This window comes from Athene cunicularia (assembly GCF_003259725.1).
Source record: "Athene cunicularia isolate RWA chromosome 18 unlocalized genomic scaffold, athCun1 chr18_part1, whole genome shotgun sequence".
NCBI classification, from domain to species: domain Eukaryota; kingdom Metazoa; phylum Chordata; class Aves; order Strigiformes; family Strigidae; genus Athene; species Athene cunicularia.
The window spans coordinates 2,015,429-2,042,513 of NW_020799123.1; the positions used below are offsets into that span (position 1 = coordinate 2,015,429).

General features: G+C 39.5%; 1 protein-coding gene across 2 annotated transcripts in view; it reads right to left on the reverse strand.

Moving 5' to 3' along the window:
- Positions 1–26,741, reverse strand: part of MYH10 (myosin heavy chain 10) — a 101,059-nt gene extending 74,318 nt beyond the window's left edge. For both annotated transcript variants that reach the window (XM_026861132.1, XM_026861133.1), the window contains exons 1-2: positions 26,397–26,741; positions 13,185–13,341 (exon numbers count right to left, since the gene is read on the reverse strand). In XM_026861132.1, coding sequence (XP_026716933.1) covers positions 13,185–13,341; positions 26,397–26,741 — 502 coding nt within the window. The remainder of the gene's footprint in view (positions 1–13,184; positions 13,342–26,396) is intronic.
- Between the last annotated feature and the right edge of the window lie 344 nt (positions 26,742–27,085).

Sequence of the window (27,085 nt, forward strand, 5' to 3'; positions counted from 1 at the left end):
AGCATGATACAAGACAGAGCCAGCCAGTGTCTACTACATTTCCTCTACCTAGAAAACAGCCTGAGAAAGCTGTCAGGTTGAACTGCCACAAACCACTTTGACAGACCAGTATTTCTCTCTTGCCTCTATATACTCTTAACTACTCCAGGGTACTGCCAAGTCTTTAGTGAAGGGCTGAGAAAGCACTTCTTCACTGTGGGGTGGGGGCATTGATGTAGACTCTCTATAGGTGTTCCTTATATTCGTGAAGTCAAAATAATAAAAGTTTCTTTAAAAAAAAAAAAAAAAAAAAAAAAGTGGTTCTATCCCTTACTCTAAAAGATGTGAGATTTGAGATAAATCACAACAGTCATACTTCAGTTTTGCTTGCTGACCAACTGCTAAGTATGTTAATTATTACCAAATGAAGCATAGCAGAGGTCAGTCAAGCCCCAGTCACAGTTTACCCTGCAACTTGTTTATGGCAAACCATAGCACTGAATACAAGTATTTCTTGCATGTCTACAGCAGACTTCATGACCACACTCAATTATTCACTCGCTCACCCCAGACAGCTCAAGCTGCTGCACGAGCACCCCAGCGCAGGCAGAGCGCAAGCGGCTAAACCTACCACAGCATCATCAGACCTGGGAAGAATAAGCTAAGCTATGAACTGAGGCTATTTTAGAAGTCACAAGTTAAGTATTTGCAACATTAGCTTGAAATTACCCAAATTCCTAAAGAAAAAAAAATTGTGACATTTGTTTTCCAAGTTGCTAGCCAGGGCTGAATCAGCATTAAAAGGAGAAAACAAATAGCTGTTAGACTACATCCTGCTCACTTAATGAAACTGTGGGTAGCTTCTCCATTACATACCAGATAGAATTTGAATTTTTTTTTAGCCCTCATTAAGTTTGAAGAAGCTCAAACATGTCTTATGTTTTCACTGGCAGTCTTTCACTACCTTTATTAACTATCATTAAGAGAAGCTTTAGTGAAGTCCAACTTAAAACAGAGTTGCTACATTTGTGAGCAGAAGTTAATAGGTAACACATTCCTTCCCTAACAAATTCATTCAAACAGGTATGGATTTATAAAAAGACTTGCAAACACCCCTAATCTATTACGTAATACCAAATTTATTTAGCCTTTTGAAAGGGGTGACTGCTGTAGTTTAGGAGATAAGCAGAGAACACAAGTCAGCCTTCAGTTTGGAGAAAAAACAGAGAAAGGCACAGTACCAAGGGCTGGTCTGTGCTGTGAGCAATGGGGGAGATGTGCAAAGAGCCAATACATGAAGAGGGCAATCGCTGTGACTGTGAGAGTGCTCCTGGTGCACCACACCATTGAGCCAGAGGGGCAGCTACAACTTGTGGGACTGATTTACGGTCAAAGCCAACAAGTGGCTCTCACACAAGTGTTTAATGCAACTTAGCTGAAGGGCAGTTACAATCCATAAGGCAGCAACTTCTTAAACTGCTCAAGCTAGAGCTGCAAGGACTCGCTCACTTATGCTTGTTGTGCTTCAAATGACACTGATGAGCAGTTCTCAGCCTTCTCGATTTGTGGCTCCCAAAGAGCTTTCCCAGTAGAAATGAACAGCTCCTAAGTCTTCTACACAAGCCATCCCTATGCTTACTTTTCAGTTTTTATTTGCATGCTGCTAAAAAGTAACCTAAAATTAGTAGTAGCTGGCAGGACACAGGCTGGAAAAGGTTTATTTTGACTGTAGAGTATTCAGCATAGTTGTGGTTTCTGTTCTCCATCAAACCTGCTTAAGTCATTTAATTTCCCATGTCGTGCAATTTTACCCAGACAAAGATTACATTGTCAGCCGAAACAATGATTCAAGGAGGTCCTTTAACTGTAATATCTGCCATTTAAACTCATGCATCTTTTGCTCTTCTCCTTCCCAAACAAATAAACACACACAAACCACTTAACAAAACTGGCTGTGAACCAATTTTCACTCTAGTGGGCTCACCCTAAGCTGTTTCATTATGCCTGAACTCCACAAGTTTTGAAAGATAGCAACTACGATAAGAGCACATAGCTGGGCTTTCTAACTTCAACGCAACAGGGTCAATGGTTTGGCTTTTTGTTGTCAGTCACACAGAGGACAGGACACAGCTCATCCAGCACATCACCCCACCCCCAGTAAAGTCAGCCACACCACCACCAGTGATTTTAGCACATAACCTAGCAACAGCTAAAAAGTTGTGGTTTTGTCTGATGGGTTTTTTCTAAGATCCATAAAAAGTCTTTTAATTAGTAAGTTTATCTGAAAATATTTTAAGTTGCAGATTTGCTGTATAGACTTCTTATGCCTCTGTTCTTCAGCAGTGGAATTATTACTTTTTCCAACCACTAAAAACCCTAAGTTCTAAAAAACTTTCCCAAGAGAATGTGCAAAAGCCACTGTTAGAGTCTCATGAGACATCTCAAGAGACTGAAGTTCATGAGCTTCCACCCCTTTACATGCCAAACTGTTGAGGCTAACTACCTTGTGAATGTGGGAAGGTACAGCACAATCAACTTCCATGCAATGTTCAAGATAAACTTTTGTCTGCAATTAAGACTGGAGAGGGAGAGAAACGCATATCTAGAGTTAAATGAAACAGTTCAAACACTAAAATCCTTTCCTCAAAGGACCCAAGTTATGCTACTTGCTTATATTTTAAACACAGACTTCCTCTAGGTTTGATTCTGAGCAGTTTTTAAGGAAGTTCAATAATTCAGAGGACAAACACCACACACTGCCTACCCTCTTGTGCTTAAATCATCACTAAGGTCTCAAACTGTACTTCACTATTTCAAGTTGCACAATATAAACCTTGTATATAGGTATAAACCTATATAGCTTTTAAAGAAAAATTCACAGATCTATTTGGATCACCTTTCCTTTGAAGAAGAGACACTCACATGCATTTGTGAAGACACACAAGCGTTTTCTTCTACCCTTTGCCATTTTCCTAAACATAAGCATCATATATTCCTTATGTTATTTTCAGGTGGAAATCCTTAAAATCCTCTTCTCTCTCGAGCACATAAACCCAGCACAAACATTTATTCCTAGAAGTATAAAGCACTAAAATTCTTCTTGATAGTTTCACTGTATCTGCTGATAATTAAAGTAATCTTTCCCTATCAGAAATGGTCATGAACAATCACTGTTTACAAAATGGCTTTAATTGGTGTTTTCTTCTACATAGCTTAATACTGTTTACATCTAAAAATCTAGTGTATATTACCCTAAGATAGGGGTAATATCTCCCTATGGAGAGGAGGAGGGGAACAGGAGGAGCATCTCCCCACCAACTACAACTTTTCTCCATCCATTTTCAGCACCTAACACCCCCTTTCTTCCAGTAACTAGACTAATCAAGCTCCATGCAGTCTAGTAAATAATAATACTTATGGAAAGCACCCCCATAAAGACTAATCAAGCTCCATGCAGTCACAATAAACTAATAACTGTGCTACAGTTTCCAATAGTCTCAGCCTCTTAGAAGCCAGCTATAGCAGACCCCTGCACTTCTACCACTCCCGCACACTACAGTGAGGCTCCACAACCCTCCAGAGTTATGAAGACACAGACTATTGCCATTTAACCATGGACACTTTTATATGCAGGTTACTTATATAGCAAGATTGACTACACAACCAGAATCAGTATCACACTCCAACAGCAGATAACGTAAGGACCAAAATTAGAGGGTAAGGATGAGTGCACTTTCCTAGTAGCCAGCAAATTCTGCAATCTACTGATTAATTATCCTCGGACTTCAAGCTCAGGTATTGCCCAAATGGCTTTTTGGACTAGCTTAGGCTTTCAACACGCACTCTATCCTGAGGTGCAGACTACCACAGTTTAGATGTGCTGTTAAAAAAAAATTGCTTTTGTTGTTTTGAACATGTCATTTGCAAATTCCAAGTAATGACCCTTTGTTCTTGCATAGGAAGAGATGGGCTGGGGGGAGGATCACTATTCCCTCTCCCCTGTGCCACTTCAGATTTAGACTTCTGTCACATCTGACCTGAATTAGCATTTCAATGCTGAATACAGTTCTTAATTTCACTTGGTTATTGAATGCCTTCCTGTCCTACTTCCTCTTCACCCAAAGCAGGGGAGGCCAGAGCCAAAGAGTAAATGTATAAAAAGTATTGTAAGTTTATGGCAAAACTATTTCCTGGTTTGATCCCTTTTCCAATTACTCCTTACATTCTCCATCTGATTTATAACCATTGCCAGAGACTGCATTTAACTTCCACAGATCTGTTTTACCCCCTGCAGCTCCTACTCAGGCAGTAACAGCTCCAACACCACTAACCAAGTTAATTCCCCCCAGTACACCACCGTTGTGGAGTCATACACATGGAGTCTCACAAACTATTTTAACATCCTATACGCTGAGGCACAGATCTTCACATCAGGCTCTCACTTCTGCTACCTTGGATAACAATATAAACCAAGTTCCCTCTCCCATCCCCCTCTTTTTTCCAGGCAACCCATTTATAAACAAGAAGTATGAACATGATGAGTGCAGGTTCCATGGGGTTTTCAGCAGTAACCCTGCCAAACCATAAAAAGCAGAAAACAATGGACACGATTGGTCAATATTTAACCAGTTCTTTACATATATAAAGGCCTTTTCTCATATTGCAGTTACACAAGAGCCTCTGGTTAGGACTGTTATCAAATTACTTTTGAAAACCACATGTTCCATATCAGACAGCCCTCCCTTGACCATACAGATTCATCCACAGATTAATGCATTTGCAAGACATGACCCCTCTTTAGAAAACCCATATGAAGTCTTTATATAGGATTCTATGCATACGTACATCCCTGCACAGACTAGGTTTACAGTGTGGAACAATTTCTACCAGCGTGTTTGATACTAGTCATGAGCATACTGGTCTTCAGATTCCCAGATCTGAAACAGAGTCTCAGGGACAGCACCCAGTAGCTGACATCTGGGTGCTTTGGTACCAAATCTTTTGCACCAAATGTTCCCATGCAGCACAGTCAGTTGGTCTGCTATTCCATCTCTGAGATTAAGAATTTGGTTCTTGCAGTTTGCTACCATCATTTTTCTATTTACTAACTCTTCAGTTTGAGAGTGATCCCCTTGTTTTCCTCAAAGGAACACTCCCAGCCTGAGAACTTCCCCAAGCAACTTCATAGCAGATGCACATAAAGACATGGCATTTTTTCCTGTTTTTTCTTCTGGGATTTCTTTCTACACATCATCTGATGGCTTTACCATCACTCTGAAAAAGCCCATGAATAAAAAGAATTTTAACCCCCTGGAGTGAATAAATACTGCATGAACTTTTATTGACCTTGCTTTATGAAACAGCATAGTAGAGGTGCACAACACCTTGCAACTCTGAATCACTGAGGAATGTACACAAAGTCTGTCAGGAGTACTTAAGCAGCCAAATATCTGAAAACATGAAGTATGGACAAGTGAAAGGAATCCAGATATACGACGAGATATAAATTGACAGTTGTGTTGGTGATGTGAGCCTTGCATTACTGAAGACAAAGAGCAGAACACCACCAGACCCTTACCACTTATCTCTGCTTGCTAAGCGATAAAAAGTGCTTCTACTTCTTGTCACTTCCTTGCCAGAGTTTAACAAAGGAATTTAAGTAGAGAAGCAGGGGGATGAACAAGGAGCTACTGCAGTTGCTAGCAGTAGCAGTTACAGCTAAATTCTTAGTTCAACACCCCAGAGGAATGCAGACATGACTAACAAAAACCAGTTATTGTGCAAAACACGCAACACCTAGCAGCACAGTTGCCGTGCTATGTGCTGTCAAGATTACAATACATTTACGTTTTTGTTGCACAAGCAGTAATGTTTTGATGTATGTCATCTGAATAAAGCCAAGCAGAAGTGAATTATCCATTTCACAACTACGTAAAAAAATTAAATTAAAGCTTCAGAGTCAGGTGCTGGCTGAGTAATATGCACAAAATGATTCATCTCATGAATGACTTCATAAGTTGGATGCACAGAGTCTTGAATTCCTGTCTGTAGGCTAGCACAGCCACAATTCAATTATGAGGCCAGCTTGCATAGCAAGTTTTAAAATTAAAATCATCATCAGTTCATCAGAATATCAACCGAAGAGACTATGGAACTGACTAATCTGCTGCAACACTTCATAACTGGGGAGAAAAAGGCACTAAACCCAAAAATTCTTTATGTAACAACTGTCATTCTTGTCTCATTTTTAAATATAGGAAAGATACTTCTTGAAGTGCTTGACTGAAGTTTTTTGGGGGTAACTTCAAATAACACTTCTAAGCAACTGAGCCTTAAGAAAAAAGTTGTTTTCTGTAAATTTCATTATGTCTGATTAAGTTTGTAATCTTGAGGTTGAACACCAATAATGAGCAGGGAACCAAACACATTTTGACAGAGAAAGACAGAGGTTAGGAACTGTAGTCACAAGCACTAAAGTAAGAAAAAAAGACATGATAGTATACTATAATCTAGTTCTAGAAACTAAGTTCAATTGAGCTTGTTCAATAACTAATTGCTACTGATGTCATTCAGATGGTCTAGCAAGGTGTGACCATTTAATTCATGAAAATAACTTTACAGTCACTGAAGCACACAGATTTAATATCAAGAGATGGAACAGAAGAGTGAGGGGAAGGAGATGAAATGTTGCACAATAGGTTCAGCTGACAGAAGCATCTCATTTTACTTCAGATTCAAAAATGCAGCAGAATTTTCAGCAGGATGGATTTCTTTTTATTTTTTTTTACTTGCTTCAAGAATCTCCTTCCCTCCACTCAGCCATTAACACCACTGTATATTACACTGCTATTGGTATACAAACCAATCTTGATGTTAATGTTATTGTCACCTCAGTATTTACATTCCACACCAGCCTGATAGGACAGAGTCAAAAACCAGAAATCACAGTGTAACAATAAGGAGACCTATAAATCCTTCACATTACATTTACCAAGCACCTAGTTCTCTTAGACTGCCATCCTGCACTGTGTAACTAGTTAAAAAGCTTTGGGGAACATCTTGGTAAGTCAAGATGTAATGAAAACATCAAGAATATTAATACACATATAACAAGTACTATATACTCCTCTCATAACAGAATGCTAGTCATCACTCCAAGGCTTTTTAGTTTCAGAACAATTTTTTCCTCTTCCATTTGAAGATTTAATAGACCTTGTCATATTTTAGTGTCTTTTCTTCCATATCTTGGGCAGCATGCAGGAACAATATCCCCAAAGGGAGCACTTAAATCAAGGTAAACTAAAAATATAGATCAATACAATGTTTTTAAGAGAGAAGTATTGCATCTGTAGGCAGTACTGGCTTCTCCAACACAAAGTATTCACTTCACCTATTACACCTTTTCCGATAAACCTTCTCTGCAACAGGATTAAAGGCAGTCCTAAAATATCAGTGCTAATTTAGTGCTCAAGATGTCCTCAGGGAAACAGGGTAAAAAAGAGACACTAAGCATAATTATACAAGAGTAGTATTAGTAGGCAAGCTGGTCTTTGGCAACAAAAAGCACACAAGTTTTCCTTAATATTTCTTTCAAAGCACTTTTAAGAGGCAATGAATAAAGAGGCATAATAAAACAATGCCATACTTCCTCTAGGAATACAGTGGAAGAAGAGGAAGGGAGGAGGGAGAAAAGAAAGCCAAGTATGATAAAAGCACTAGAAAAAAATGCATGTTAGTGCTGCTTTTACACCATCAAGTCTCTCTTGATCATAAAATAAAGATAGTCATAGATGAAATATGAGACTTAATAGAATCGGTTTTCTGAAAGAAAATCCTAGTACCTGCCAAAACATTTCATTCTTACCGCTATAACTTTTAGCAGTACAGAACACTAGCAAGTCTTGCAAATTGTATTATCAAACAGAATTAAGGTCAATGTTGTCACAGGGATTAGGATACCAACTCCTTATGACCATGTCAACTGTCCAGCAGCCGTGAAAAAGCTCAGTCTAGCACTCTTTTGTGAAGTATGCCAACTCCAACTCTATGCATTTATGCATTTGATTTCTGTCTAGGGCTAAACAGTTTTAATATGCCTAGAAGCCCCTGGGTTATGTGTGCTTACCGCTTCAAAATAGCATTAGGAAAATTAAGAGAAAGCACAGGAGAAACCCACTAAACCACCCGTGAAGTAACACTTACCCTACTACCACACTACTTTGAAAAATAATTACTAGTAGAGGGGAAATCCAGTATGTAAAGCTGAATTGCATGTTATTATCTTCTGAGGTCAAGGCACTAGGTAATGAGTCTTTTCCTGAAGAGAAATCCTGACTGTCATAACCAAAAGCACCCAATGTCTTCTTCCTTGTTTTCAGTAAGACTGTGTTCACAAAAGTCTTGCAGAAAAGGCAACACTTATGACATCCAGCAATCAATGAGGTTTGCTTTTCCTTGCAAAACTTGCCTCATATCCCTAGTGCATCACAGCTGCACCACCACTGAATTGTTCATCTGCAACACTCAGCCATTAAAAACAATTCTGCACCTCCCTCTTTATTGTGACAGCTTATACTAATCCAGTACATCTCTGGAAAATACTACTCCCTCTCCAAAATGGCAAACTGGGCTTTTTGAACATACTGTGTTTCATGGCTCTTCCCCCCTCCCCTTTGTCCTCAATGTTTAACAAGCACTGAAATAGATTTTTCAGCCCATTCTCCTCCCCACTAAAGGGCAGGATGAGAGTTGACCTGTGCAGACTGCGGGGCTGAAGGTCCTCCTGAACAGGAAATTCTTTCAGGGGACAAGAACAGAGAAGCAGTTCAATGACTGGCAGTTAACAATGTTCCCACACAACCTGTACCTAACAGAGAGCACGCTGAAGTGCAGTGCTCTGTATCACCACTTTAACAAAATTGAGTATTTTCATCAACATTTAAGAGAAGGAAAAACTGTTCAGATGCACATGTCGGTTGTTTCTGTCAACCAAAAAACTTTTTGCTTTCATAATCTAAACTAGAAAGCTATATTTTGTTGTTTAAACACAAATATTTAAAAATATATAAAACTTCAGATTAGCAGAAACTCAATCTCCAATCATCCATGCTCTGAATTTAAGGCATGAAAGAATTAAGATAGTGAGTAAAAGTTACTCAATGTACCTGATTATCAGTAGAGGAAAGAAAAAAAATTATGTTTTAAGAAATTATGCTGTTGAAAGTCACAGCTAAGGTCCAAGTATCCTGTTAGTCACTATAAGCACTTCTCAAACACCTAGAAAATTAGTAGTTTATGATTAGCTACAAGGAAAGTAAACATGGATTATACTGAACGAAATACCACTTAAAAAAAAAAAAAACCCAAAAAACAAATAACAGCCAACCATTTTCATTGACCTAAATTAGCAGTTAAGGTACTTCTATAAGTGCATGGTCATATTATCCAAAGGAATTGCATGCCTACGGTTTCAATTTCAGTTTTGAATTGTAATAATTAAACTTTAGATGCCAAATATGGGAAAAGTCAGCATGTTCAGGGGTTTCTTTTGATATGGATATGCTACAACAGCAAAATCTTAGTTTGCAATAGTACTGGAATAACTAATCTCCTCCACTACTTCACACTCTCTACCATCCTGTCTTCACTTCGCAAAGCAACATGTGCACAAATGTGGACATGAACTGTAGAACAGTTTTATAATACTATGTGTTAGTAACTTAGCAAAAGCATCTTGGTCAAGGATTATCCTGCAAATAAATGCTAGCAGATACCGCTGATGACTTAAATCAGAATCACTGTGATTAAAGCAGCTAGCTCTTAGTTAGAGATCTACTTCTACCAGCTAAAAGTTTTATGTATGTATTTTCTGTTTCATTAGTTTAAGACTGAAACTCCATGAAAACATAAGACTTAGAAGATGAAGGACACTGTGCGTTAAATTAAATCCGTGGCTGGCAGGGAGAACCAAGCTCTCCCTAACAAATTCTAGCACACTCAGTAGTTGACCTTGTATTGCCTCTGATAACCAGAAAATAAACTGAAAATTGTAATAATGTCCTACAGTTAAGAAAATTATTATTTGATGTCCTAATGACTAGAAAACCTTAGTTGTTGTAACTGCAAGTTTTAGTTACACCAAGACAAATTCAGTTCCCTGAAGCACCTCTGTCTATGCTTCAGGTCCCACAGAGGCTCTGTAAGCAAAGAGGGACCAGCACTGAGCAGTGTCAGACTCCTCCCCCACTCACCCCCTTTAGACATACTCATTAGGTCATTCTTACTGTGACTGATCACTGCTTCAAAATTACATAAAGCCAGGGTGACTGTATAAAATCACTAATACAAATAGCAGTGAGTTTCATACTTCAAGCAAGCATATGTCCAAAGCCTGTACACCAGCTTCTTCCTAAAGGAAGCAATGTCTGTAAAGTTTCATGAGTCTATTATAAATTCAGAAGCAGCACTGGTTTTCTCTTCCTCTGATCCAACCCAATCACACAGAGGCAAGTTATCTCATATCACACAGAATCATCTAGGTTGGAAGGGACCCTGGAGATCATCTAGTCCAACCATTCTCCTAGCACAGTTCCCACCTACAGCATATCCTTAAGCTCTAAGTCAACCCAACTCTTGAACACCCCCAGGGATGGGGACTCCCTGGGCAGCCCATTCCAATGCCCAACAACCCCTTCTGGAAAGAAATGCTTCCTAATATCTAGTCTGAACTTTCCCTGGCGCAACTTGAGGCCATTCCCTCTTGTCCTGTCGCTGTCTACTAGGCTAAAGAGGCTCAAACCCAGCTCTCTGCAGCTTCCTTTCAGGGAGTTGTAGAGGGTGATGAGGTCTCCCCTCAGCCTCCTCTTCTCCAGCCTAAACAACCCCAGTTCCCTCAGCTGCTCCTCACAGGACATGTGTTCCAGACCCTTGACCAGCTTTGTAGCCCTTCTCTGGACACGTTCAAGTAACTCTATGTCCTTTCTGTAGTGAGGGGCCCAAAACTGAACACAATAATGGAGGTGCGGCCTCACCAGCGCCAAGTACAGGGGCAAGATCCCTTCCCTGTCCCTGCTGACCACACTAATCCTGATACAAGCCAGGATGCCATTGGCCTTCTATCAATTCAGGCTTCTACTCAATCAGGCAAGAACAATTTGCTTAGTAAAATATTTGCCAAGCACAAAACTGCTAATGCCTGTTCTAGAGTTTTTACTTATCCTTGGCAATGCAATTGTGAAGGCAAACCATCAATGGAAAGTTCACTGGCTGGTTGGAATCACTTGCTAAAATAAACAGGGAGTGGCTCCACACAGGTGAAGGGCACCAGAAACACAAATTTAGTTAACCTTGAAGTTATTCCCTAATAAATTGATCCTGTTGCACAGTTTTCATCTATTCTTATTCCAATCTGGAGCATCATTCTTTCAAATGAAAAGAATTCAGACTATCAAAATCAAAAAGAAAGAGAAAGGGGGCACAAAAAGACACAGATTTAATACAAAATATATACCTCCATATATCAGTATGGAAAGAAAACAAAACTGTAAGCAAACATATACCATCATGTGAAATTTTTTTTCATTTCATCTTCCAAAAACAGTAAAATTTGTACAGGCAGTAGGATCTCCAGAGATACAAATCAGTACTAGCATGGCATGTGAACAAATATATGGAGCACCTGAAGTGTCACAACTAGACATTGACTTACTTTATTAGAGGACATTTGTCTCAAGAACTTTTCAAAAGTTCTTGAGGCAATTTCAAAAGGTACTGTGCTTTTAGGGTGGGAAGCCCTTATCCACAAAACACTTGAGACTTCTAGGAATAAACTCCTTAAAATAATCTTGAAGTTTGCTCTATTACTCCACATACACTTGTTAAAAGGGGTCCTCTGATCTGAGCTGTTAGAGGCTGTTGGTCTAGGTCAAGATGCCTTAAGTTTTGGGTTTTTTTTCCACAAAAGATACGTAAAATCAGAGCCCCAAATATCCATTGAGAAGTGTGACAACTCTCAGTGGGCCCAGTTTGCTGCTCTTCCATCGCTTGCCCCTGAATCACCCTGCTCAGTGGTGATGGCATAGTTTCTTCTGGGGTGAAAGAGCACGCAGCAATCCAACAACTTGTAGTTTATTATTAAGCAGCCCTAAAGACAAAGGCACAACTGAAGAAACAAAACTTCTAGTGATTTAAAGACAGAAAATGTCTTCTTAAAAGATATTTACATTTAAATGGTTGATTAACCTGGTAGCAGAAGTGTTTTCTTAGTTTATGTGAACTAGGTCAAATAGCTTTTAACCTACTTCCAGTACATCTATACCAGGTATACAGCAGAAAACACATTAAGTTTCTCAGACCTGCCTCTTCATTACATGGACTTTTCTAGACACAACATGCTGGTGTTTCCACATCAGTAAAACAGCTGCCTAAGTATGAGCCAATATTGGATAGTATGAGCTGTTTCCAACAGGCTATGTCAGAAGTGCAATTTTACAAGTTCAACAGCATGCCTTTAGTTCAGCACATTCATGTAATGTCAGGTTCACAGTTTTCGTATTTGTCCAGCAGAGCCTTAAAGCCAAAATTCAGAACATACTGCCCACCATAAACTTACTCTCTATTCTACTACAGACATGACCTATACCAGTTTGGAGAAAAAAAAAAAAAAAAATTAAAATCTTCAAGGTTCAGGATTTCCCTGACCTGTGTTTGAACTCAAACATACTATTGTTTCATTGTCACTTTAGATTGCTTCTCAGCTGCCAAAACACCAGCTTTTTTATAGAATTAGAGACAAGCCATTAACATACCTTAGCTTTCCCTTTTCAATTACACTTTAATTCTTACTTCATTCAAAGCTGCTGCACTAACAGTTTTTGACATGAATCTTACATCTATTTTTTTTAAAGAAAGCATTTCTACTACAACTTTCAGTGCCACCAGCCAGCACAGTACACTTCCTATTAGTGTTAGCTTGTGTCTGTGCCTCCGTAAGTCAGACAAACATGCACAGAGGGGTCAATCTCCAAGTTATTTCTGTTCAGAAATGTAGGTTCTAGGTAGGAAAATTCACACCACCCTTTAAGTAGTAGTAAAGATTATGATCATGTTAGAAATTACTACATAGCTGGATAATGAAGCTCCTGAGTTTTAGATACATTACAAAGAGCTGCCAACTAACTGTTAATTAACATTTAACTAATTCTTACCTTGTAGCATGCATCTATATGCAGATTCAGATATTGCATAAATGTGCGGTGGCATTTCATGGCGCTTCTTCCCTCTGTACATCTCGATAATGTTTTCTGAATAAATCGGGAGGTTCTTGTAAGGATTTATAACTACGCAGAACAGCCCTGAATAGGTCTTAAAAAAATAAAAAAGAGAAACGTTTCTGTTAGCAAACAGTATTGAAATAGAGCCATGAAGAGCAGAAAATTTTATTCACAGATTCTATAATATTTATCTTAGAACAAAATTGAGGTCTTTTTTGTTGAGCAACTCAAAGTACACGCTATAGGCAAATTATTGGCTTCTAGGTCTCTTAAAAGGCTCTTTAATTACCTGCATAAAAAGTAATTTAAAGATAATAAACATGAAGAAATATGAAGTGGAGCATCTGATTACTTTCCCACAGATATTTAAATTTCCCTTCCATTTGCCAAGTTGCAGGATTTACAGGCATTTTTCGCGGTTCAACTCCTTCACTAAAATGTGCGTTCAAAGTTATGTTTTTATTATCAGTTCCTTCAGAAATAACGAGTAAATAATTCAGATAAGGAAAAAGCCTCTTTCCAACCACCACTATTTCTGCTGTCCTACTGTTTTCTCCTATCACGTCTTTCCTGTTCAACGGCTTTTCTCAATCCCAAAGCAGTCTCCTCCTGGAGGTCATTCCCTCCACTGTCCCACCCCAGCTGATGGATAGCCTGGCAGCTGGCACTGCAGACGACATTTCATACTCTGCTTTTAGAGTTGACCATGATCAGAAGTTACCAGGACTACTATACTAACAAGAAGCTCAAACACATATTTTACTTTTCATTGACCCTCTTATTTCATTGACTCTCTTACTGAGGCATTTCTGTTTAGTCAAGAAATGCCTCAAAAGTTTTACAAAATTGGGTACACAATACAAATTACACAAACAGGTCCACATTTCCCTGTAAGTGAAATATCAAAGGCTACTTCAGACAGTTCAATCTCTGCTCCATGGAAGTTATTTTAAAGAAATTTATCATATAAATATATATGTAAGAAAAAAAAAAAATGTATAGTCACCCACATTTTGTTATCCAGGAAGCACAGATGAACGTGGCTCAGCTGTATGGGCTTCACTAGGGATCAAAGATCAAGCTCTGTCAGTTGTGACCATGCAAAAAACAGAGCTAATCCATGGTGTTTCCCTGAACTAAGGCATGTGGATGGCTCTTGCCTTTTCAAAAAAAACCCAAAAACCTAAACCGATGGTTTTTAAGGAAGACGGATCTCTCCATTCACCTTTATTTCACAGCATGCTTTGGAAGTGCATTATTTTAGTCATTAATACTATTCACATCTTTACTGGCACAGGAATGTTAGCAAGAGACCAGTTTTGACAGAAACAGGAAGTATCTTTCTGAATGACAGGAAAACTGTTTTTCCTATCTTTGCAGGCTTAGAGAAGGAATGGAGCAGAGAGCATTAACAGCTGTTGAGACCCTATGGTATTAAGCAGGTAACTCTTATAAGGTTTGTCGATTTAAAAAAAATATATTTCTGCTACATTTGTATCAGAGTAGCTGAAAATCCTGATTTTTCAATAGATAAAATATTTTATTTGGACAAAAAGGTGCCCTGTTCTTTCTACATCTACAAGTGATTCTGAAAAGACAGACACAAGGCGATCTCTGAATTGAGTCCAGAGCACCACTGGTAAAGAAAAAAAAAGTTGGTTTTATGCCAGATACCCTGACACAAGGACATCTTATGTCCTTATAGGAAAACAATCTCTCCACTTTGATCAGATCTGCTGGATGATAAGCACTGCAGTACCTTACCCAGCCAAGCATCTTTGGTAATAAGGTATTTATTTCTCAAGAGAAAGGAAATAGATATTAGGTCAACTGACACAAGCATAAGGACCAACTCATCAGTCATTAACATAAGCATGGGTCTGTTGGCAAGAGGTCAGCTCCTCCCCAGCCACACGTTCCTACCACTGTCCCTCTTGCCAGCATCCACGCCCTTGCAGTAACTTACTGACGATAAATTTCAAAAAGAATTGGTTGGTAATAGAATCCCTTCCCAGACCAAATTCATTCATGGCCACTAGTGATACTGAAAGGGAGAGGGAAGGCTGGACAGTTATTTTAATATCTTGGTACAACTGACCAAGGAGACAAGTAATTGATCAATACTGGATATATGTTCCTAGCCAGTGTCTCCCCTTTTGTACTCAACTGAGGTCAGCCACATTCATCTCTCATCACTACAGGTGAGTGGAAGGCATCAAGAATTACCACAAGCCTGGTCTCCATGCTAGTCTTCAAATAAGGGTAACTAGAAGGCAGGCACATGTTCACCAAGCCCACCGTATAATTACCTGCTCAAAATCACTGAACAGCACCTATGCTGTGTTTCTCCACTACAGCAACATCTAATGGAAAAGAAACTTGTGGATTGCTGACTGCAGATGAGATCTGGTCACAAGCAAAAGAATTCATGTAACCAAAGTCCATTTCGAGATCTGTCCCAGAACACTCTCTGACCACTGTAACAACATGAACATTTGCTTAAGCTAGAAGCTTAAGCTTAAGCTCTTTCCTACAGGATGATTCTGGCCTCTCATCCAGCAGCACTTCTGAGCCCTGGTCTGATTTCTACCCACCCCAAGACTTGCAGTTTAACTCCATGGATGCTGTTCTGTATCTCACTGTGGGTGGGAACTCTCAGAGCAGTGCCTGATGGTTAAGCTGTCAGGGTACAGCTGTATTTACCAACTATATTACAGAGTCTCCCCCTTTCAAGAGCAATACCTCTATTTCTCTGCAAATCAATCTAAAAGTTTTATCAGTTGTTTTGGTCTTTTTATGTTCACAAAGGAAAGTAGTTGTTTTTTCCCCCCAGTATCACTGCCCTTCCCCAGACATGAATAAACTGATTTCGTAAGTAAAAAAAAGTTTAAGTGCTAAGATAAGAACAGCTATCTGAAGATTACTCATCCCTCCCTCCCCCAGTTGTTTTGGCATATTTTGTTTATTTCCCTAACACACATGAAATAAATGTTATTACTATTCAGCTACATAAAGAATTAATAATTTATAAAAACAATCTTAATCCTTCAAACCTCTACTGATGATACCTAACCTGGAAGCCTTTCTAGGTTATCTCCCAATGCAGTAATGGGATGGAATCGGTGAATCTGGCATGATCATAAGCAGCAAAATCCAGCTAGAGGCCAACATAACTCAGCCAATCTAGAGGAAGAAGTGTCCCAGGCAAATGAAAAGGGTTCATTTAAGAGGTTTTTTTATACTGAACAGGGCCAAATTAGAACTTTAAAAGTACAAAAATTCTACTACTTCACCAGTGCTGGGGTTCATTTATTTGAAACTAAATCTAAAGGATAGTTTTTTATCCCTGACCATTAAGTCTGTGTCATGACATTGCTCTTCATAAGAAGCACCTTGAACTCCAACATCTTGATTTTCTGCAGGTTTGTCACTCAGTTCACTCTCCTACTGTTTCCCTGCAGAATTTAAAACCCCACACTTCCTTCAAAACACAACCACACTGTAAAGCCTTAATTTACACATAGGAAGATGGAATTTAGTTCTCACACAAGGCTCCCAAATTTCCAGACCATCATCTATTGCAGAAAGCAATACACAAATATATTTAGGGGTTGGTTTGGGGGCTTGGTAGGCATGTAAAGTCAAGTCAAGTTTAATTGGGAAAGAGGTAAACGGTACAAAAAAAAATATCATACAGCTATTTTAGAACTCCAAGTCTCACAGTGCACAGTGCAAGTCTATTACTGTATCCAAGACAGCAGATTGGAGGTGTGGGCTTTCTACAAGCAAATTGAAGACATGAGAAGTAAGTCAAGATTGATTTCAACACTTTGAAAAGCTTCTTGGTGACTAACAATAGAAAGAATTAACAGAAATACTTGCAGATCTTCCTTACAAATGGACACCCTACTTCAAGAATACCACCAAATAAGCATTAAGGATGCCCAGAGCTTTCAGACATGCCAAAGGGCCAGAGTGATGCCCTGTGCCTCCTTTCCATCCTGCAGTACAGGGACTCTGCAAAACCATCAGATCTGAACTGCAGGTAGGATCAAGCACTGAAGAGGTGCAGTAACTAGCCAGTCTAGACAAAGAACCAGGCTTCCTAATTTTTTCAGCTGACAGAGGTAGATACATATACTAAGAACTTAAAGGCAAATAAAGATGCTTATTCGCCTTGAGATCATGGGATCAGCTGCAAACAAGACAGTTGCTTGAAACACACACTTTACTGAGGAACAGGATATAGATAATATCAAACAAGAGCAAAAAGGCATGTTGGAATGCACACTCTCTAGGCAAGGCTCCAGAGACAAATAGTAAAGCAGTGCTCTGACAGAGGTTTTTTATACAAACTCTCCTTCAGGACACTAATTGTGGAGTTTGAATGTTTCCAGATGCTTACAAGCCTTTATCCAGTAGTATATCATTTAGTAATTTGGATTTTGGTAAGCTATCCCAGACTGAAGAGTTCAGGTTTCTGGCACTGGCCTCTGAAAACTGCATACACTCCTAGCAGTAAGCAACCTGAGAAAGGTAAGTGAACCAGGGGCAAAAAGAGAGTGCATTATTTCCAGGTGAAAGCACATGGGAATTTAGGCTCTGAATATGGGGTGTGGGCTCCAGAGCAAAAAACGTTTTCATGGCCTTTTTTCTCTTAAAACCAGATCACACCTTCACTGGGTATACACATATGGTGGTATTAGTGTCCAAAGCCTTGTACAATTCCCTAGATTAATAGCTCAGCTTTACAGTTCTTGCATCAAGGAACACGTTGTTATGACTGTTAGGTTGGTTCCTCCTGCACAACATCAAAAGGCCTCTTTAAAGCATCACTTCAGAGTGCAGTAGCAAGATGCAGGTAAATTTTTAGAATTTCTAACAGCTTGCATCACCTGAGTATCCAAGCTCAACATTCATCTCCAGTTCTTGAAGAAGTGACAGATTTACTCTATTAGTACATAATTAAAGTGGTTTAGATGCTTACATCTCCTACTAGTACCTAGAATAAAAACCAGCAGTTTCTAGCCTAGAGAGTTAAACAGTATCCTGTATGCTAATGGGGTAGAGCATTCTCCAGATTGATAAACTGCATCATCATAGCATTTTCTTGTCTGGTTTCACTTCCTGAAGTTATGGACCTGGTTTTCACACTCCAAGACCTATTAAGTCCTCCAAGCTTGGCATGATCTTCTCATGTACTAGCTTTTCCCCCCAAGCGAGGAAGTTATCCAATCCTAAATTCAAGCCTTAAGAAGGGTAGGCAGCTCTTGACTCTCTGAAGTGTAAGGAAAGAAAGTGAGGCTGTAGGATGGAACACATACTCTGCTTCGCACAGCAGCTAATCCCCAGCTACCACCTACCTCCCCTCTGGGCAGGGGGGCCACAGAGCTGCCCCACCACCACGGGCAGTTCCCACACCACCACCCTGAGCCTGTGCTCCCCAGCCAGGCCACAGTCAAGACTGGAAGCCAGAAGTTATCCCAGACACCTCTGTACAAGCCCAAACTGCTGGTTAAAAGAAAGTCCTGTTGGCACCCAAAAGGTTGGGGTCAAGGGTGCCAACAAGGCTAGGGAACCCGCTATGGGGTGATGAGACCCTCAGCTCTGACAGAGGCTGTGGGACAAGAGCCACTGACTCAGAGCAACTGAAGTTTAAAATGTGTGCATGAGAACGAGAAAGGGAAGGAACACAACACACATAGAAGCTACCAAAGAAAACATACAGCCCAAACTTAAAAAGACTTGTCTGCTGATGTTCTCTACAGCTAGCACTAAAGAGAGGACGTTCACCAGAACTGTATTTCACAAGTAAGGCCTTCAGGTTATCTGTTTAATGAGAGAAAAACCAATATTAGATCAGCAATGCAGGTCATACTCCTGCTCAGTCAGCTCACCGCCTCTCCGAGATAGACAGGCGCAGCGTCACAGCCATGACTGCTTCAGCCACAGCAACAGCTAAGACATAAAACATGATCTTAGGTTGCACCAGAGCCAGAAAAGTATTAATATCCTTTCATAAGGCTCCTGTATAGCTGCGTGTTGGAGTCTGACTGCTCTACAGCAGGCCTAGAACAGGATACCCATGACTTCTGATGCAGGCATGTCTTGCAACACAGTGTATTCCACTGAGTGCCTGAACAGCAGTCCATAATCCAAGTTATTGCACCTTTTTAGGCGGCTAATCTACCATTTTTAATAGAAGCAGAGATTATGACGAGAACATGTATTTTCTTCATACCTCTGCTAGCCTGAGGGCAAGGAGGGCATTGATTCATTTCCCTTAAATCCCTCTGACGTTTCTAACAAAGTAAACCCTACAGAGAACTCTCTCAACTTGATCCCATTTATAAGTCTTTCAAAAAAATCAAAGTTAATTTAAAAACAAGTTCTTGTATCAAAGCAGCACTTGCAGAAGTGCTGGCATTCAAATTGTAATGTATTAGGTACTAAATCCAGTGACTGTTTTGTATTAAGGAAAAAGATGAAATTCAGTAACAAACTCAATTTCTTACAGGTTATTTTAATACCAGTCTTCAATACTCACTAATGTGAAGCATTCCCAACTGGACCAGCAGGAAAATTAAAGCAATTAGATCACAGAAGCTTATATAACAATGCAGATTGTTCTAGGTTATGCTCTGGCCTCACAGGAGGCAGTAGCTTAAAAGAAGAAACAACTTATATACAGCCCCTTAAGTGCAGTTTTATAAGAGCTTCCACCCACATCAAGCTCTGGAACTGGGGAGTACAGCATATTTCTTATTCTTTCCCTCTTCTGCCCCAATAAAATGGAAAGTACATCAAAAAATGAAAGTAGCATATGGCTGCAGACCAATTACAGATGTAATACTTGTAATTATCAACAAGTATCTGAAGTATTTTTAATTGCACAATAGTAAGCAAGTTCTCTTCTTTACTGGTACAAAGACAACCCAGTAAGCATATACATAGAGAACAATAATCAGCAGCAAGGTTTCAGGAGCTCTCAGCCTTACATAAACAGTTTATAACCCTTTCAAAAAAAGTCTTTGCTAGAAAAAGTGGAGGAGTGGGCAAGGAAGATAATGCATAGTTCATTAGAGTTTGAAGGACTCCGACATTGAATCTAACCCTTTCCTCAAGAGTGCTTCACCATCTTTTGTCCTACAAGGAACAGCAAAAGTATTTGTCTCTAACTTGACTTCACCTACAGCATGCTCATATGTTATGCCACACGTCCCCACCTGAAACTCTAGCTGAGCACTGAAATGTAGGTTACAGGCTCACCAAAAACAGTCATCACCAGGGAACATCCTATAGTCACACAAAGGCAAGAGGCCATCTAGCTATTGACACAGGTTAATAGAAGTCAAGCATTTGAGAAATTCTATTAATTTTAATCCTTTTGACTGAATGAGGTCAGGAAGCAGTTAAGTAGTAAATGCAGTGATTTATGTGGGGTATCAGCAAGCTACATATCAGCTATGGGCAGTGGACTTCCTCCAGTAGAGCTGGGACTAGAACAGATGTAGGAATGGCAAATTTTTTAAAATAGTCAAAATCCAATGGGCTTTATAAAAATCTATCTTAGTTTTTACTGTGGCTTAATCACACCCTGCGTTTGAGTGAGCAACTCCATCTCATCTTACTGCACTGGGTAGAGGAATAGGAAATTCTGACTGCACAAGACAGACTTTTAGTCCTGCAATATCTTCTTTCAGCTGGATTATCTTTTCAAACTCAAACATTTATAGACCTGTTGAGTAGACAACATGCCATTTATCCAGGAACTTTTCAGATATTAGTCTGCACTTACCAATCAGACCATTAAAATACAGCCATCTGCAACTCAGATGTTCTACTTCTCCGGAAAAATCAGTAAAGTGTGACAAACATCTCCAGGATCCATACTATTAGTGTTTGCTAGTGCACTTAGCAAGAAACCCTTTTTGGCTTAACAAAATACTTCTGTTAATAAGATAAGGTTATGGTTTTGCATTCATTAATAGAGTATATAGGAACATATAAACACTTAAAATACGCTTTAGAAAGGAAGCGGAAGGTACTTCCTTGCCATCAGAAGAGGTACTGACACAAAAGCAGAGCTTTAAATTGCTGGGAAAAGTGTCACCTAGCCCTGACTTATTAACAGTCATTAGCTTATTCATTCCAATTGCAGCCAGTGTATGCAGTATCAAGAACAAGTTGCTTTCCATTTAAGTAGAAATGAGGTATTTGCATTCCTGATCTATGCAGCCAGCTTCATTTTGAGTAACTGAAATGCTTTTAATAGACTTAAAAATTTGAAATACTAAAGAAAGTTTTATCCAGAATGCTGTCTAACAAAGCACTGAAACATTACTTAGTGATCAGGAACATTCCTGACCACTTTGCTTTTTGCAGTTCTAGAAGTGGTATAGCATATCTCAAAATTGAAATTCAGAATTCAAAAAAAACAGAATCATCTTGCTCTGAAGTGAGAGAAGGACTCTCAAACTGCACACTAACTAGCCACTGTCTCTTCCAAGTGCAGAGAAAACAGAATGGTATAAAACAACTTAAATACTGACATGGTTCTTTCCTTCAGATCAGCCATATGAGTCAAATTAGGTAGTAAACTTTGAGTAGAAGCCTAATTTTGAGCATAACTGACATGCCTCTATATAAGCTTTCTAAATAGACACTGAAGCTAAGACACTGATGATACTGAAGTGCAGAGAGATCAAGATGGAGAGAACGCCTCTTCCTACACCAGAAATTCCCTTGCAGCTTTCAGACTTTTTCGTAGCTCTCCATCAAAGCACTTAAGTATTCCTCCCCTCCATATTCTCAAGTGCAACATCTGCCCTCCTAGCACTTCATTTTCAGACTAAATCCTCCTTGTTTACTCCCCTGACGCTTCCATCCTTTCCCACCAAAACCAAAGACCCATTTCAAGGGTCCTTTTCCCCAGGACTCCAACTGAAGGAGACAGCTACAGCTTGGACAGCCAGAGTCACTTCAGCTGAGCTTCACACACTCCCCACAACAGCAAACTGACACCACAAACCTCCAAGCCATAAACAAAACTGCTCCTGAACATCTACAGCTTACAGCACAGCAGTTTAACAATTGGAAGTCAGTGACCTCCTACATTCAAGATACCATACTGGACGCTGAAGAGTTTGGAGACTGGTTCATGAGAAAACCTGAATCACATGAAATGGTGACAGGGAGAATTACTGGAGCAGTAATCTTGCATATCATGGCTTGGCACAAAGCATTACGGCAACAATGGTCTTGAGAACTTAAGTAACATTCAAGTCTGATAGACCCTTAACATTCACTCTTTCCAGTGGATGTCTCCATTTCATTGTCTGATTCAAAGATTATCTCCCTCCCCCCCTCCATGAAATCATGTTTTGCTGACATGACTTAAGCAGAAGCCAAAATCTAGGGGTGATATCTAGAAGCATTCAGTGGCATTCTGCATGCAGGTCTTATAAAAATGTTTTGTCATTCAGGCTACAGACCTTGGTGACCTAAAACCTCTTGACAACTAGACTCCTTTCTTAAAGCAGTGCCCCCAGAAAGATATCTGGACCTCAGTTCATCATGGGATATGGATATTCAAGAACCACCACATAAAAGCAGTCTGAGCAAAACCATCTTTATTTCAGATCTTCAAAGGACCTCCTAAGCCTTTGGGTATTTCTCCTGGGTACCCTTACAATGAACTACCTCTAGTTTCTGACCTACAGCTATGAAGGATATTACCAGTGTTAAAGTTGGCAACTCTAAAGCAGAGCAGGCAGAATAGTAAAAGTTATACGTAGCTGAAGAACTGACAGTTCACAAGCATTTAAGGTAACCAAAACCCAGGAGAAGCTGCCACTACAGCAAGACGCGAGAGACAATTTGGAGTATTAGCAACTCAATATCCCTAGAAAAGCACAAAATTTGGAAAAATTCAGCTGTGAAACACAAGGAAGAACGAGAACTCCTACCAAAGGTAGAAGTAACAAGAAAAAAGCCTGCTGTAGATGGCTGCACCTTCACGGAAATAACATTTGCACTTGATGAAAACAGTGCCCCAAATATAAGCAGAGATCATCTCAGGGACTCAGATTCTGCAGTATCATGCTTAGTCATTGACAGGTTAAGGAGAAAAATCCAAGTGCAAGAATTCATATTAATTACCCATTCTCAGGGGTGAATATATATAGCATACTTCAAAAGAATTCGCAGATAGTACAGCTACTCCAGGAAATAATTTTAAAATATTCTGTAGTTACACTGAAAATATACTTTATGACAAGAAATGTAATAGGTGATGTTGAAAGTGGAACAGGAATTGAAATTAAAAAATGAAATAACTTATTTCATCTCCAAAGCAAAACTGGGATGACTATAGTTCATACTCCAACCATCCTTACCAGCAGTTCTTGTACAAGCCCTCCCACCTTTCATCTTCTGTGTGGTCATGAACAGACCAGAAATAGAGACAGGGCCAAGCATGGACATCATGCTTTTACAAACCACTGGTCTTCCATGTTCTCCATTTGTGTTCATCTCCCACAGCACAGTAATAATGCAACTCAGAGCCCAAGATCATGTCACTTGGCAGACATTAGAAATGCTAGAAGTTCCAGAAACTCCTCACCATTCCTACTTAGATGTTACATGAAACTCCTGATGAAATGAGCATCACTGCCCAGGTCATGCCGACTGGCACTAGCTGGCTTTAGTCAGCCCTCCTTGTTCCTCCAGCAGTGTCATCTGGGAGAGGTAGATTATAGACAGATGACTAGATGCACTGGCCAAATACCTCAACTCAGTTGTTTCCTTTCTAGGGATTGAAAGGAAACATGTATCTGCTCCCTAGAAAGGCAACATTGCATGCTACCTATTGTGAATTAAAGGAAACCAGATCAGATTCACCATCTCCATCTTAACTACCCGAGATCAACATCAAAATATAAGATTTCAGTCTGTTTATTATGGGAGTACCATCTAGAAATCAAAACATACCTTTAACCAATTCTTGTCATAGCCAAACCACCATAATTCCCTTCATCAGCTCAGTTGACTTTGGCTCTTCTCTACACGCCATCAGCAAGACACACAGGCCATGGCAGTGGCTTGGGGCTGTGCAGTTAGCAGCAGCAGTGACAGTGCCACGTTCAGGAAATTTAGGGATCCCTGACAGATCCCTACCAGAACCGCACTGAAAACCCCACCAGCTCAAGTTCTTGATGAAGTTTCTCTCTACAGCCTATTGACCTTTGCCAGCATTTCAGCCTCTAACAGTACTCACAAACACTTTTTTTTATCCCAAAAAAAAAAAAAAAAAAGCTGAGGTTTAATTTCAAACAAGAAGCCACCATTACAGTGGCATAGAAACATCCTCCAGCAACATTCCTGTAACACAGACCTCCAGATGAGGCCAACAAATCAATTAACTTCCTGTTCCCAACTAACTTCTTCCAGTTTGGGAGTAGAAATCATTAGTAATATACTGATGCAGTAGTCCTCCTATATGACAGCAGTATATGCCAAGGATATCAAGTTTTAGAGTCTGCCTCAAGAGTTAAAGAATGAAAGCAGAAAGCACCTTTTTGAGAAAGGGAGGGGAAGATAAGTCACCTATAGGATATCACTTAAACTCCACATACGCAATAAGCCAGCCTTCCACAAAACTGAGTTCTTTAATTTGTCAGTCATCCACAGTAACACAGCGCTGTATCGTCTGTGCATATAGAAGAGTGACAGGTTCTCAGTGCCATCCTCCAGAAACACTTGTAGCTGTTTACTGCATGGAGACCTTGGACTCAAGCTTGCTTTGACATTTAAGGCCTTCAGCTTTTAACCTTCATAATGAAATACGGTTATAATAGTTGTAACGACTTTCATAACAACTAGCACTATGATTGATAGATACGCTGAAAATTTCTGACCTCTCAACTTGTTTACTTTTCGTTTTCAACCCAGCCCTTACTAATTATCCAATTAGTTTACTTATAAGTGTGCAGGAAGCATTCCAGGAGTATTTTTTTGCTGAGCTCTGCCATAAGGGTCTTGGTGGAAGGCCTCGGAATGGCAAAAAACGAAAAACCACAGAGGAAACTAACAAAGAAGCACAAATACAAATATTTTGAAGTTGCATGTAATTTTTAATAAATCTAAATATTACCAAGGGCCAAGCAAAAAGGTACCCCATTACTACGTAGATAGAAGGGAAAACGAGTCAACTAATTAGTGGAACTAAAGAAAATGGATTTAAGCTCTAGAACAAGTGTTTATTAAAACGAGCCAAGCATTTAAGCAGATGTTGCAGTTTCTTTTAAGATGGAAAGTCTACTTGTAGCTCTTAATGATACTCTGACTCAACAAGTCACTATGCAATCAGTTTGCCAAGAGACAAGGAGCTACTCTTAACTGTATGGCACAGGCACTCATTTAACATCACTCAAAGAAGGAACAGGGTCAAAAGCGGCATCAATGGCAGTGTGATTCCTAACTCTATAGGAAGATGGTGATAAGCCCGATGTTCCAATTAGTGCTTCAAAACCACTGAAAAAAGAAAGCTTTATCTTATTAGTTTATTTTAAGCACTTGAACACATTCTTTCCTGGCCCAATAAGTTAATATTAGATTCCAAAAAGACATTTTGCATTCCGAGCACTCTCCAACTTTGGTTTTTAAATAAGAGCATAGCACAGCCTCTTATAATTTTTAATACACAGCAAGTTAAAACAAGATATATGCTTATTCATATAAGCAATTAAGCAACAGTAATTCAGCAAAGTTAGGTTTTGTAATCTCTCATCCGTTCAAACAAGCCATTTGATACTATTCACTGTATCAGCTAAGCATGTCTGAGGCAAGTGCTCTAACGAGCAGCATGAGCTAAGCACCCAGAGTTGCCATTTAGCATTCTATTTTTGAAAGATGCTTGCAGAATTATTTCCATAGGAGAATTTTTTATTATTTGTTTTATGACAACAGAGTTCTCAACAGCATGGAAAAAGACCCTGGGCTAATCTGACTGCTAGAGACAGCATTTAGGCTACCAAAAAATCAGAGACAAGACTCACTTCCTCCGTTTCAAATAGGTAAAGGAACTGGAATCAGGTAAATTCAGCTGGATTAGCACCCATAATGAATCTAATAATTAGTACTTACATAGATGAGCCCAGAGTAATACCGATCCTTTAAATTATGCAATACAGAGGCTTCATTTAAACAGGTTAATTCTGCCATGTCTTCCACTTTAGAGAACTTGGGAGGATTCATCTTTTGAATATCATCTTTATTGACTAGTGCTTTCTTGCCATTCTCTGCCAGTTCAACCAACACTTCATCCCCTTTTTCCTCCTTGATGCTGGCTGCCTCAAAACCATGGCGCTCTGAAGGAATCCACACCAACTTTTTAGCAGTCCAATCAGCCTGGGTGGCAGGGTTGTAGATTACAGCCCTATCCACAAAGAGGTATCTCTCTGGATCTTCCTGTCCCGATCTCTGTGCCATTGCAGGAAGTGAAGGTGTCCACTATCAGCTACCCTGTAAATTGGAGAGGAAACAAAGCAAATAGAATGTTACATATCATATTCTTATCAATGAAATGAATAGAGCTCTGACACATCAATTAAGTGATCTATCACTAACATCTGCATCTTCTCCTGATAAAGAAGCAGCATTAAATTCTTCCACAGACTGAAGAAGTTACTATACAACTGAGAGCCCCTATTGACACAGCAGCCCTCTGAATAAACCAACTGCCATATAAAAGTTTAAACGGTCTGTCAGGTATAATCCCAGACCCAGTACAGAAAACTCAGTATAAACTGGTTCTAACTGTGCATCAACTATGG